The sequence below is a fragment of the Podarcis liolepis genome (assembly GCF_965112155.1).
Source record: "Podarcis liolepis genome assembly, contig: HAP1_SCAFFOLD_105, whole genome shotgun sequence".
Lineage (NCBI taxonomy): Eukaryota > Metazoa > Chordata > Lepidosauria > Squamata > Lacertidae > Podarcis > Podarcis liolepis.
Window position 1 is genome coordinate 89,983 of NW_028148703.1, and position 14,286 is coordinate 104,268.

The window sequence follows — 14,286 nt, forward strand, 5'->3', positions numbered from 1 at the left end:
GTTATGGTTATGGTTACAGTTCTGGTTACTGTTACCGATATCGTTATCGCTATCATTATTATCAGCTGCTTTCTGGTCTCCTTGAGATGATGTCCAGCATTTCAGATGAAAATCCAACAGTTTCACACCTGAGTGGTGCTTTTATACTGCAAATTGCTTTGTGATTTTAGCTCCCCTTTTCTCCACTCATGAGAAGAGAGGAGTTAAGAGGCAGCTCTCTCTCTCTGTCTGCTCCAGCCTGTCTGCGGCCCCTCTGTTGCCCTTGAGCATCTATGGCACTCCAGTGTGGTGTAGTGGTTAAGAACGGTAGTCTCGTAATCTGGGGAACCGGGTTCGCGTCTCCGCTCCTCCACATGCAGCTGCTGGGTGACCTTGGGTCAGTCACACTTCTTTGAAGTCTCTCAGCCCCACTCACCTCACAGAGTGTTTGTTGTGGGGGAGGAAGGGAAAGGAGAATGTTAGCCGCTTTGAGACTCCTTAAAGGGAGTGAAAGGCGGGATATCAAATCCAAACTCTTCTTCTTATTTCGGTCGTAGGACGCTCATTGCACGGTCTGGTTTGCCACGTCCCATGCTGGGCCATATTGGTGGGCTGCAGACTCAGCACCACACACTGGTCCTTCACCTGTTCGGGGGCTTTTCCTAGAGAATAGAGCAGCCAGGGGTTGTAAGAGCCCATATGAGCGGCTTCTAGCTACAGCCTCCTACCTTGTCTCCAGGAAGTCCCAACACACTTCCTAATGCTACCTTCATTATCACTTCCTGCACTTCTTTCCCACCCCAAGTGGGAAATGGGCAAGAACTTTAGGTCCATTCCACACCCTTCCCCCAGCCTCAACACCCCATCCCAGAGCCCATTTGTGTGGAGAAGGAACCCCAGCTGAGTCAATGTGGTATTGCAGACTAGGGCCTGGGAGACACCAGGGTTCAAATCTTAATTTGGGCATTGTTGTTGTGGGGATTAAGGGTGGAGGAAAAGAGCTCCTTGTAGAAAAATGTGGGATATGAATGCAATCAATCAATCAATCAATCAATCAATCAATAGGGGCAATAAAATAATAAAGAGCCCCAGGTCTTATGGAGCAAGTCTTATGAGGAACAGTAGAGAGAGTTGGGTATGTTTAGCCTGAAAAAGAGGAAACTGATGGGACAGATGAGAGCCATCTTCAAACATCTTAAGGTCATCACATGGAAGATGGAACAAGCTTGCTTTCTCCTGCTCTGGAGCCTAAGACTTGAACCAATGGATTCAAGTTACAAGAAAGAGGATTCTGACTAAATGTTAGGAACAGCTTTAGGGCAGTACGAGCTGCTCAACTGAGGATTGGACCCCCTCAGAAGGTGGTGGCCTCTCCTTCCTTGGAGGTTTTTCAGCAGAGGTTGGATGGCCATCTGTCATCATGCTTGAGTTGAGATTCCTGCATTACAGGGGGTTGAGTTGGGGTCCCTTCCAACTCTACAAATCTATGATTCTAGTTTTTATGCAGTTCTGGATGGCAACCAAGAGTTCTGACACAGAGAACCAGCTGTGATTCAGGACCCTTCTGTTCAGGAGCGATCATGCTTGGACTCAACATACCCAGATGCCACCGGAAATAGGCTGGGGGGGCTGACGAGTCACTCCACCTCCATGAGGTGCCAAAGCGCAGCCCGATCCACATCTGCCAGCCGTCCTCAGGAAAGGCATCTGGAGAGGAAAAGGAGAAACCATCAAAGATGTTTCTTGGTAAGGATTAGGTGGCCAGCTCCCCGCACCCTCTTCCAGTGCAAAACCATCACTACTACCTCCCAGTTTGAATGGGGACAATAAATGCCACCATCTCATAGAATCATAGAATTATAGGTCTGTCTGGATGGGACCCGAGGGTCATCTAGTCTGACCCCCTGCAATGCAGGCCTATACAGTTGTCCCATACGGGGATCAAACCTGCAACCTTGGCGTTATCAGCACCATACTGTACCAACTGAAGAGGAGGAGGAAGAGAGTTATTCTGAGGGCGGCATTTGGGTACAGGTGCTCTTTTAAGTTTTGAAAATCTCCACTGTTAGTTTCATTTTTTTGCTGCTTTTGACTGTAAGCATCTTTAAAGGGGCATTTGCCCAGAAAAGCAGCCCCCAAAATATTTAAAATATAAAGAGATAAATGGCAACAGCCATCCCCTAAGGGCACTTAAAAAACTAATAAGAAGCACATATCTCAATTGGTAGAGCATGAGATTCTTTATCTCTGGTTCGTGGGTTCGAGCCCCGTGTTGGGCAAAAGGATTCCTGCATTGCGGGGGGCTGGACTACTAGACAGATGGTCCTTGTGGTCCCTTCCAACTATGAGTCTATTATTCTAAGAGGAGCCCAGCTAGATCAGCCCAAAATGCTACTGTCTTGGCTACTGGTTTGCTGCTTCCATCCCTCACCTGACAGGAAGGTGTTCTGCTCCTCATCTCCAACAATTGCGAGGCCCTCCCCAGATTCCTGGCAAAAAGACTGGGCCTCTCTCCATGACCTCAGTTCCCGGAAGGATGGGAAATGGAAGGCGTAGCAGTGGGAGCGGAAGGGCACTTTCCTCACAGAGCCAGGGAGGGCATCTAAACAGGAAAGGCACAAGGGGAGAGAGAGAGGTACAAGAAGGTGCAGCTATGAAGTTGGTGGGCAGGTCCACAGTTTAGATTAATGTAAATGGTGAACTCCTCACACTGCCTTTATTTCCCCTTCATCCACCCAGCGTTCTCCTCCACACTTTCTCCTCCTGAAATCCAGAGATCCCCTTTGCACTTCCCCCAGCAGGGCTTTCGACAAAATCCCCCATGATATTATTGTGAAGAAGCAGGTAAAATGTGAGCTGGACGAGGAAACTGTTAGATGGATTTGTAGCTGGTTGCCTGGCTGAACCCAAAGTGTGCTCGTTAATGGTTCCTCGTCATCCTGGGGGGAAAGGGGAGCTGCCACAGGGCTCTGTCCTGGGTCCGCTGTAGTTTAACATCTTGGATGAAGGAATTGAGGGGGTGCTCATCAAATTTGCAGATGACCCCAAAATGAAAGGGGTAGCTAATGCCACAGAAGACAGAATTGGGTTTCAAGATGACCTTAACGGATTGGAGAACTGAGCCCAAACTAGCAAAATTTCAACAGGGACAAATGTAAGGTTCTGCACCTTGGTAGGAAAAACCATCTGCACAAATGTAAGATGGGGGACACCTGGCTTACTAGTAGTACATGTAAAAAGGGTCTAGGGGCCTTAGTGGACAACAAGCATAACATGAGTCAACAGTGTGATGCACAGAGGAGAGGCCTATCAATGGCTACTAAGTCTTGAAGCGTCAAGGGACCCCCTCCATGCCGACCCTGGGTGCTGGGGAGGTAAAACCCAGCCAGATGGGCAGGATATAAATACTACTACTACTACTACTACAATTACTACTACTACTACTACTATTAAAATTAGTGAGGGCTGCTGGGGATGGCTCTCTCTATTCATCAGCAAAATGCAGTATTTCTATAGCCTCCCTCATTATGCCTCCTGCTGGCTGCTGAATGTCGAGGCTGGGAAGGAGACACCCTCTTTGCTCTTACCTTTCATGGGCATCTCACAGATGAAGGAGACGTTGGCACCGCAATCCCAGTCCCTCCACTGGCCAGCGTAGATGCCCACGAGCTGTGTGCAACGCTCCTTCTTGGGGTATCCTTGGAGCCAGTTTCTGATAAAGCAGAAAGAGTTCAAGATCCAAAAGCAAAGAACTTGCTTCTGATCTCTTAGCAAACCACTTTTATAGCTCCTTCGGCAGAGCAGGAGACTTGATCTTGGGGTTGTGGGTTGAAGCCCCACACTGGAGCCCTCTGCCATCAGAGCCACGCATCAAGGTTCTCTTACCTGTACCAGCTCTGCGATAATGGGGTCCCATCCACCCAGGCGAGCTGACTGCTTGCCTCTCGCCATGCTAACCCGATCCAGTAGTGCAAGGCATTTTCCCGGGTGCTGTCTGAGAGTTCCGTCAGGAACATCTGTGCAAAGGCAGCATAATAAAATCACAGAATCATAACATTGTTGAGTTGGAAGGAACCCCAAGGGTCATCTAATCTAAACCCTTGCAATGCAGGAATCTTTTTGCCCAATGTGGGGCTTGAACCCACAACCCTGAGATTAAGAGTTTCATGCTCTCAGATTGTTCTTTGCTGAAAGAAAATTATATGAAGATGATGTATAGATGGTATATAACTCCAGTGCAGTTAGGTAAAATGTATAAAACCAGTTCAAATGTGTGTTGGAAGTGTAAGGAAAAGGAGGGGACATTTTATCATATGTGGTAGGATTGTAATGAAATTAAAAAGTTTTGGGAAATGATATACAATGAACTGAAGAAAATGTTCCATCTAACATTTGTTAAGAAACCTGAAGCATTTCTGTTAGGGATTGTAGGAAAAGACCTGCCAAGGAAGCTGAAAAATATCTTCATGTATGCAACAACGGCGGGGAGAGTCTTAATAGCACAAGGATGGAAGAATGAGGAAACCCCAACTAAAGAACTATGGCAAGAGAAACTGATGGACTATGCAGAATTGGCAAAATTGACACGTAAACTATGGGGCAAGGATAACTGTGACTTTAATGATGAATGGAACCTTTTACAAAGTACTTAAAGAAACAACAAAGTGAACTGGACTCCTTGGCAGGTTTTGAATAAACACTCACAAACTTTTTATGGACAATAACCAGCCAGATAAGTTAAGGATTTATACAGTTTTGTAACATGCAGAGAATAGTATTTGTAGAGAAACCAGAGACTGGAGCTGAGGGAAGTCAGGGGGGAGGGGAGGGTGGGTTATTTTATGGGGGAGGAGGGAATGGGGGGAATTAAGGATGATATGTATTAAGATAATATGTTTTGTTTAAATTTGTAATAAAAAATATTTTTTTTAAAAAAAGAGTTTCATGCTCTACCGACTGAGCTGTCCTGCAGTGGGAGCAAAGGCAGGCAGCATAACTTTCGCCACTTTCCCAACAGTCTCTGCCAGGGACTTCTACAGGAAAGGGGCCATGGCTTGGTGTTAGGGCAATTGCTTTGCATGCAGAAGGCAGCATCTCTGGGTAGCGCTGGGGCAGCATCCTTGCATGAAATCTTGGAGAGCTGCTGCCAGTCAGTGCAGACAATGCTCAGCTAGTTGCACTAGCTGTTTATGTTCCTGGGCTCAGGAAATGACCTAGCCGACCTGGGACTCAAGAGCCCTCATTGGGTGCAGAATAGAAAAAGGTTCTGAACAGTGTTAGAAATTCGCCAGGTGCCAGGTGCATTTTGTAGAGATCTCTTGGTTTGCCTCCTCCTCAGTTAATCCCTACGACGACCCTGTGAAGTAGGTTAAGAGTCTGTGATTGACTCCAAGGTCACGCAGTGAGCTTCATGACTGGCTGAGTGGGTAGTTGAACCCTGATCTCCCAGGTCCTGGTTCAACTCTTCAACCACTACACCACACTGGCTTCCTAAAGAAATTCTGCTATGGGACTACTCTATCAATTAAGTTGGTCAATAAATAAGGGGAAAGCAAATTGTCACTTCTGGATTGTTTGATTGGATGTTTTAGTGGGTTGTCAACCACTTTGAGATTTTTCCTTTAAAAGATAAAGCAGAAATGAAACACGGCACCTAGAGCACCTGGCCATTGCCATACCTGGGTCAGATCTGGATTCTATGCCAGGCAGTCATCCTCAAGTGAGGTTTCCCTCGCTTCCTCCCTCCCAAACTAAAACATTCCCAGCCTGCAGCTTGCAAAATCGGCCTCTTACCTGCTTGTGGTAATCCTTAATGACAACCAGGTCTGCCTTTTGGTCCCTGCAGAAGACTCTGGCTTCACTCCAGGACAGAACAAGAGAGCCAGCTGGGATGTAAAGGCAAAGCTCATTCCTGTACAGGATCCACCTTGGGGGGCACAACCCCAGCACTGTGTGGAAAGGAAAGGTGGCATCAGTAAAATGTTAGCTTCTTGTTGCTAACTTTCAAAACAGTAGCTTCTTGTTCCCACCTCTCAAAGCTGGGGATTTGGACAAAGGAGGGAAGGGGCATGTCAGATGGTGTTCCTGGGCACTAGAAATGCTTTTGGGTTGGGCCTGCTTGCTGGTCTGGGAACCACAGAATCATAGAATAGGAAGGCACCCTGAGGGTCATCTAGCCCAACCCCCTCCAATGCAGGAATCTCCACTCAAACATCCATGACAGATGGCCATCCAATCTCTGCTTTAAAACCTCAGTTGAGCAAAAAAGAACAATAACTCCAACTTCCCGCATTGCAGAGGGTTGGACTAGATGACCTGTGTGGTCCCTTCCAAATCTATGATTCTATGATTCTATTATAAGGAGATCTGCTCTTGCTGGTTACAGACAGCCTTTACCTCCTTTTCCTTGACAGTTTCAGAAGGGTTGACTCTGACACCTAGGACCAGTCTTCAGGAGTTTTGCTTGCACACACACACCTCATAATTTGCAGCCTCAAGTTTTTTATCCCCTACCCACAGATAAAATGACCCATAAATTGGTTGCACACACTTCCGGAGGTGGCGCCAACGGTAATGGCGGTCTTCTTCTAAGCTCGGAAGGGGAAGCTCCGCAGGAACCAGGTCTGTCCGCTACGGCGCAGCGGAGACCCTTTAAAAAACCGCAGGCGGAGGAAGCCTGCGGTCGTGGGACTCGGCGGGTGCCAGAAGCGCCCCCCCCCCAACTGGTAAAGGGACCCCGCGAGGGGTTCCGGAGCAGAATGGGGGTGGCGCGGCACTGAGAGTCAATCGCTACTTCTGCGGAGCAAAGCCGCGCAGCTGTTGCCGGAGAGCGCTGACATTTTTCCTTTGAAAATTTCGGCTTCTAAAATCACAGCCCGTGAGTAAGACTTATTAAGAAGTGGGAGATCAAAGGTATGGTTTGCCTTTGATTGACGTAACAACTTGAATTTGATTCTGAAGCGGGAAGATGTAAAAAGGAAGTCCGTCTTCCGCTTTTGTAGATAAGATCAAAGCAAAGACTTTTGAAGCTAGAGCTGGAGAAGTGGAATAAGAGGACTTTAAATTTCATTGTCAGACACAAGAACCCCCTCTTAAAGTGAGGGGGGGGGAAAGAATTTTCAGACTTGAGGAAGAAGTGAGGAAAAGACCACTGCCTAATCCCTGCTACTGGTCTGCCAGAGACAATAAGAAAGTGTTGCACCGTTTATGAATACTTATAACTGTTTGTGAATACTCTGCATGTGAGCTGGAAACTGTTGCCTTATATTGAATTGTTGCCTTTATTGGAAAGTGAAAGTTAAAAAGGCAGGATTGCCTTTGGAAAAGCTGCTTGGAAAGTAACATTGTTGCTAAGGTGCTCCCCTAGAGGAGGCCTGGGACATAGCTGGGGTTTTTCCATTACAGCTGGCTTGGAAAAAAAATCCCATCAGAAAAGAGGCTTGATCTGTGTGAGTGACCTTGAGGTTTAAAAATAAAGTAATGGAGCAGGAAAAAAGACCTAGAAATTTGGACGAATTTGAAGCTTTCCTTGCTGGGTCGTATTGCTGTTATTAAGATGAATGTATTGCCGAGAATGTTATTTTTATTCCAATCATTGCAAATCATTGATAAGATGGACTGTTTCAAGAGGTGGCAAAGAGATATAACCAGATTTGTCTGGCAGGGCAAAAAGCCCAGAATAAAATTTAAGATTCTTACTGATGCTAAAGACAGAGGGGGGTTTGCCCTGCCAGACTTTAAACTTTATTACGAGTCAGCAGCTTTCTGCTGGCTGAAGGAATGGCTACTTCTTGAGAACACAGACGTTTTGGATCCTGAAGGGTATGATAACATATTTGGGTGGCATGCATACTTATGGTACGGCAAGGTAAAAGCACATAAGGCATTTAAAAACCATATTGTCAGGAAAGCTCTGTTTAATGTCTGGATAAGGTACAAAGACTTTTTGGAGAGCAAAACTCCAAGGTGGCTATCACCTATGGAAGCGAAAGCTTTGAAAAAACTCAACATGGAGGCTAAATGGCCAAGGTACTGGGAAATTTTAGAACAGGAAGGTGACAAATTGAAATTGCAGAGTTATGACAAACTTAAAGAGAAGGTGCGAGACTGGTTACACTACTTTCAAATAAGACAAGCTTACAATCTGGATAAAAAGATTGGTTTTCAGGTGGAAAAATCAAAGTTAGAAACAGAATTGTTAGAACCCAATGCTAAGACGCTTTCAAGAATGTACAATTTGCTGTTGAAATAGAATACTGAGGAAGAAACGGTAAAATCTGTAATGATTAAATGGGCACAAGATATAGGACATAACATCATGTTCGCTGACTGGGAGAAGTTATGGACTACCGGGATTAAATTTACGGCATGTAATGCCTTAAGAGAGAATATTATGAAAATGATGTACAGGTGGTACATGACCCCAGTCAAGCTTGCAAAAATATATCACTTGCCTGATAACAAATGTTGGAAATGTAAAGAAACTGAAGGTTCATTCTTTCACCTTTGGTGGACGTGCCCAAGGATTAAGGCTTTCTGGGAAATGATATATAATGAACTTAAAAAGTTATTTAAATATACTTTCCCGAAGAAACCAGAGGCCTTCCTCCTGGGCATTGTTGGCCAATTGGTGTTAAAGAAGGATAGAACTTTCTTTATGTACGCTACAGCAGCAGCAAGAATTCTCATCGCAAAGCATTGGAAGACACAAGACCTACCCACCTTGGAAGAATGGCAGACGCAACTAATAGACTATATGGAGATGGCGGAAATGACTGGCAGAATCCGAGACCAGGGAGAAGAGTTGGTGGAAGAAGATTGGAGGAAATTTAAAATTTATTTGCAGAAATATTGTAAAATTTTTGAATGTTGATGACATTGAAATGAATTGAAGGGGCTCTAGCAACAAGGTAAAAAGTATAAGGGGATTAACAATAGATAAACTAATAGATCATGAATTTGCTGAACTAAATTTAAAAGGGATACAAAAATGGGAGACGTGAGGAAGTCAGGAAAATAAGTTAACCTAAAGTGGAGAGATTAAGAAAGAGAGAAATTTTGTTTTTCTTTTATATGTGTTTTTTCTTCTTTTTGTGTTTAATGTTTGTATTTTTGTATTTTGTATTTTTGTGCTTTTGTATTTTGTATTTGTTTTGCATTTGTCCTTTGTGTTTTCTAAACTTTTCTATTGACAACCTAATAAATATTATAAAAAATAAAAAATAAATTGGTTGCACATAGTGAAGAAGAAAGGCCAGGACACTTGAAACAAATATTGTGATCTTCCCACTTTTTATCTCTTGTCTTCCTCCAGGAACTTCCTACCAGAACTGGCGAAGAGCAACCCCAACACGACTCGGACTTGCATCTCTGCTCTCCTTAGAGCCGCTGACCCCATCACCCTAAAATCGAAATTACATCACAGTTAGTCTTTTCCAATCTCTGGGATAGGAGATCTCCATCCCTTGCCAGGACATGTTCCCAACCCAGTCAAGGAACAGACTGCATACTGGTCTTCCTCATGCCTTCAATTCAATGCTACCAATTCATGTGGTAATGTAGCAACTTTTCTGGTATCTGTACCCAGCAGTGTTCAAAGTTCCCCAGGTGAGTTTTGCAATGGGCAGAGGTCCAATTGTGACCACATAGAGATCTCTGGGCACCAGGCTGGCAACTGACATCTCCATCTCGCTGGCCCCTCCAGCTTTCTTAAGGATGTAAGCAGAAGAGCTTATTTATTGCATTTTTATCCTACTTTTTCCTCCAAGGAATACATGGTTCACCCCCCACCATAAAAAAATCAAACAATCCAGAATAAAACAAATTCAAGCTTCAAAGGAAGTATTTCAGATCCTTCTCAAAGTTACACTTGGCTTTCCCCATATATATTGACTGACTTAATTTATAGAGCTGCCCTGTAGCAGAAAGACTCTAGGAGTGGTTAAAGCACCCAGTATGGATGCTTACAAAATGGCCTCTGTGCTCTCACAAAAGACACACACACAAAAAAAAAACCCCAGGATGGTTGAGGAGCAGTTGAGGGGTCTGAAATAGGCAACCTTTCCTATGTGTGTGTAAGAGAGAGTGGCAACGCCCACAGCATTGCACACCCACCCAAAAATCCCGCTTGCTTTGGGGCGCTGCCGAGCAACTGATAACTCTAGGCAGGCTTGGTTTAAAGGTTCCAGCCACTAGGCCGAAACACAGCCTGCCTTTTGTTACTAGTTGTTGCTGCTGGTCATAGATCATAGAATGGTCTAGTTCTGATGAGATGAAGAGTCTCGTGGTCTACTGGTGATGATCAGTGCTGGGGGGAAACAAGGCATTAGGAAATAAATTTTGACTCAAAAACAATAACTACTGGGTTATTGTGACCACACACACACCAAAAACACCCATAGCCGGACAGCTGAAAAAATGGATGAGGCAAAAGCAGCCCCTCCCTTGGTCAAGAAGAGAGCGGAATGGTGGCCCTTTGGCAGAATGTTTTTGTGGCAGACCTCAACAGCTTTGTTGAACATCATCTGGTTAGGATGGGGAGACTTGTTGAAATTCTGCCTGCCCAATGCAGGAATCGTTTGCCCAATATGGGGCTTGAATCCACAACTCCGGGATTAAGAGTTTCATGCTCTTACCAACTGAGCTTTCCCATTGTCCTACCTGGGGATGCAGGAATTTTTTGCCCAACGTGGGTTTGAACCCACAACCCTGAGATGAAGCACCTTGTGCTTTACTGACAGAGCTATCACACCTATTTAGCTCTCTGAAGCAGTATGATTCTGATGCTGAAATTTTTTCCAGTTGCTTTTGCTTCATGAAAGCTCAGTCAGTAGAACATGAGACTATTAATCTCAGGGTGGTGGGACTAGATGACTATTAATCTCATGGCAGGGGGTTGGACTAGATGACACTTGCGGTCCCTTCCAGCCGTACGATTCTATGATTCTAACGCTGCAATCCTAAGGCTCTTATAAGACAAGAGCACCTCACCTAATTGACCGACACAATACTTTGGGGCATTACCATGAATGAATGGTTCTTTTATGTGCTGACAGTGAGATGTCTGAAGAAGGGGAAATGTACCAGGCCGAAAAATCAGTGAACAATGGCTGCATTGACTCGACTGTATGTGTTGAAATCCTGTTTGCGTCAAGAGGAGCAGGAACGACGGAAGCTGCTTTAAGTGACCCTGGAGCAGCAGGCTTTGATGTGTTGACTTTATATCAAAAGATTTATATCGAAAGATGGCCCCTTTCCAAGACTAGCCTGAAAAGTGAGAACAATCTGTCATTTCTCAACCTGAGATAGCTCAGTTGGTGGAGCATGAAACTCTTCTTCTCTGGGTCGTGGGTTCGAGCCCCGCATTAGGGGACAGATTCATGACTTGTGGGGAGTTGGATTAGATTATCCTTGGGCTCTACAGTTCCATGATTCTAAGCTTAACGCTGAAACAAGCTCATAATCCAGTGCTATTCCATGGACTAGGTAGACCACTGTTTCAGCTCCGTTGGTTAGAGCGAGGAGCTGGTAATGCCAAGGTTTGATCCTGTATTGGCAACCTGCATATTCTGCATTGCAGGGAGTTGAACTAGATGACCCTTGGGAGGAGAGGGGGCCAGGAGACAGACATGCGCTCCCCACCCCCAGTCTTCCAGAAAACACAGAGAAATGAAAAGATCAGAGGAGAGATTGGTTGCGTACAGACAGTCTACGATAGCTTGGAAAAAAACCCAGAGAAGAAGGGAAGACAGGGACCTTCAGTCCTCACAACTGGCTCACCTCAGAACTGGCTCATTCTCTTGCTGAGAAGAGTTTCTGGCATCACTAGGACTGTGTAGTTTTAGTTTCTTTGAATGAAGAGTTAACTTCACTGAGACTGGTGTTTTTTATTACAGACCAACACCTGACTCAGGCTCCTGACATGCAAACAGGACAGCAGCAAGGCATGCAATGTCATAGAGACTATGATACCCATCTCTACAAGTAGTCATGAAATGACTCAGCAAGTCATACACTTGACCTCCCAGGTATCACAATGGTAACCCAGTGCCACATGGCACCCTTATCTCAGATCATCCAGACATGGGGGATTGGTCTCAAGACATGAGACCATTTAATTTTAACCCATAGTTCACAATGTCCATCAGCTCAAACCCACCCCTGACAGAGAACCCCATATGCAGGAAGATGACAACATCTTCCTGTGGCCCAGGAAAAGTGACCTTTAGAGCCAAAAAGGAGAGGCCTAAAGACTATAGGTCTGGCACAACAGCACACCCCACTCTAAGGATGGGTGAATCCCTAGATGTCACCCTCCGAACCTCTCAGGAAGGTGGGACATAGAGAAGGGCCTCCGATTACAAGCACAGGGTCTGGGATGGTTTGTATGGGGAGAGGTGGTTCTTTAAGGCACAGGGGTCCTGAGCTGTGTAAGACTTTATAGGTCAACACCAGTAAGTGACACCTGTCAGTCCAGTCAGCTTCTGTGTACATGAAACAGGCAGGAGGTGCCATCCTATCCATTGCTACAGGTGGCAAAATGTCTTGGGCCAGCCACGCATGTACTCATCCACCAGAAAGGACCCACACAGAAACGCCACCTCTCACATCCCTGGACGTATGGGGTAGTATTCAGCTATGTTTCACTTGGAGTAGACCCACTGAAATTAATGGACCTACAGTAACAGTCATTTTCATTTATTTCAATGACAATACTCAGAGTAAAACTTAGTTGAAAACCATCCAGGGTGCTGCGCATTACTGGCTAAGTTGCACATAAAAAAAACACTCGAAGGTACAGTGTTTTTAAAAACTGCTCCAATTATAGTAGGTTGTTTGTTTCCCCCCCAGAGGCTTATCATGTAGTTGTGATTGGTATCTAATCCAATATTTGAGTAATAAAGGCTGCAGTGGCAGATAACTGTTACAGGTTACGGCCCTTGTTATGGTTCATGCAGACAATTTTTCCAGACCAGAATAAATGTTGCTATTTGTTTATTCCTTCAGAAGAGTAGAGACTTGGGTCTTTTTGCCACAATCAATTTATTATGCAATACATATTTGTTTATCATCTGTTACACTGTGGGCACATCTCTTTCTCCACCGCACTGCAGGATATTGCATTTTCACTGTGGGGATATTGTATTTTCAAAACTCTCAGAAAGTAATATTTCTATCTGCCATTGTGAAGGGCTGGGGTGGGGGGTTAAGGAAAAGCAGGCAGGCTCACTTGCAAAATAAGGGTGTACAAAAAGTATTGTATTGTTTGGTAGGGTATAGAAGCTGGATTTCTCTCCTTGAGACAGGTTTGCACTGTGTGTGTACCCAACAACATGGGGGGGGGGGAGAGAGAACCAAATCACTGTTTGCATCATTAAGGGTTTTTTCTGTATGCCCTGTTTAGGAAAGTTTTTAATGCTGCATTGTGTTTTTAATATTCAGTTGGGAGCCATCCAGAGTGGCTAGGGAAATCCAGCCAGATGGGTGGGGTATAAATTTTATTATTATTATTATTATTATTATTATTATTATTATTATTATTATTTGGTGGATATGGTTACATCAATATTATGAGCCAATATTAATGTTACCATATCTATGACTACAAAATTATACTGTGTGTTTTGTTCTTATGCTGGGGTTTTTTACATTGCTGCTAAAAATGGTAATAAATAAAGTGTGGGACTTCCTGGCACACATGCCCTTTGACATGGAAGCTCTTCAGATAAATCTATGCTGCCTTAATAACATTCACATACAGAACATGTAGCTCAAGCTAGAATTGGGTGTGCCCTTTAGTGTCATGTGTCAAAGCACTTGCCAAATAAGTCAGAAACTGTATTGGGGTCAATAGCACATATCACAAAAACTGTTTCTTCAGATTCTTCACCCTGTTCCTAAGCAGTGGAAGAATTTTACTCAATATTCTCCAGGGAGTATCGCATATGAAAGGCTCATCTTTAGCAAAGGTAGTGAGCACTACTTCATTCTTTTTCCAGAAGGGTTTTTCTTCTGTTGTTGATGCTGCAAAGAATGAAGCAGAGCTTTGCTTTGCAAAGAAGATATAAGGATAAGAAAATTAAGTGTAGGTTCAGGATAGCCGTGGTCTGCAGACAGTTTGATATCTCACTGGGAACGATCACATCTATAATAGGCAGAAGTGTGATGCGTTTTGCCCTCGCTATGTGGTGCCTTGAATTTGATATCATACTTTGCAGCCTGATCTAGGAAAGCATGCTCATTTATTTGGAAGAAGTTTGGAAGAAGTTATGAATCTGTATCATGCACTTACTAGTCACCCAAGAGGAG

General features: G+C 44.6%; 1 protein-coding gene across 1 annotated transcript; it reads right to left on the bottom strand.

The window, feature by feature from the left end:
• Positions 1 to 501: 501 nt before the first annotated feature.
• LOC310699097 (macrophage mannose receptor 1-like) lies at positions 502 to 11,776 on the bottom strand (the record flags this gene model as incomplete). The annotated part of the gene is made up of 8 exons (XM_083520714.1): positions 11,758 to 11,776; positions 9,304 to 9,380; positions 5,773 to 5,927; positions 3,865 to 3,995; positions 3,567 to 3,691; positions 2,411 to 2,581; positions 1,579 to 1,686; positions 502 to 641 (listed from the first exon to the last, which is right to left on the bottom strand). The coding sequence occupies exons 2-8, from the start codon at positions 9,374 to 9,376 to the stop codon at positions 502 to 504; spliced, it is 903 nt and encodes a 300-aa protein (XP_083376840.1). The 5' UTR covers positions 9,377 to 9,380; positions 11,758 to 11,776.
• Between the last annotated feature and the right edge of the window lie 2,510 nt (positions 11,777 to 14,286).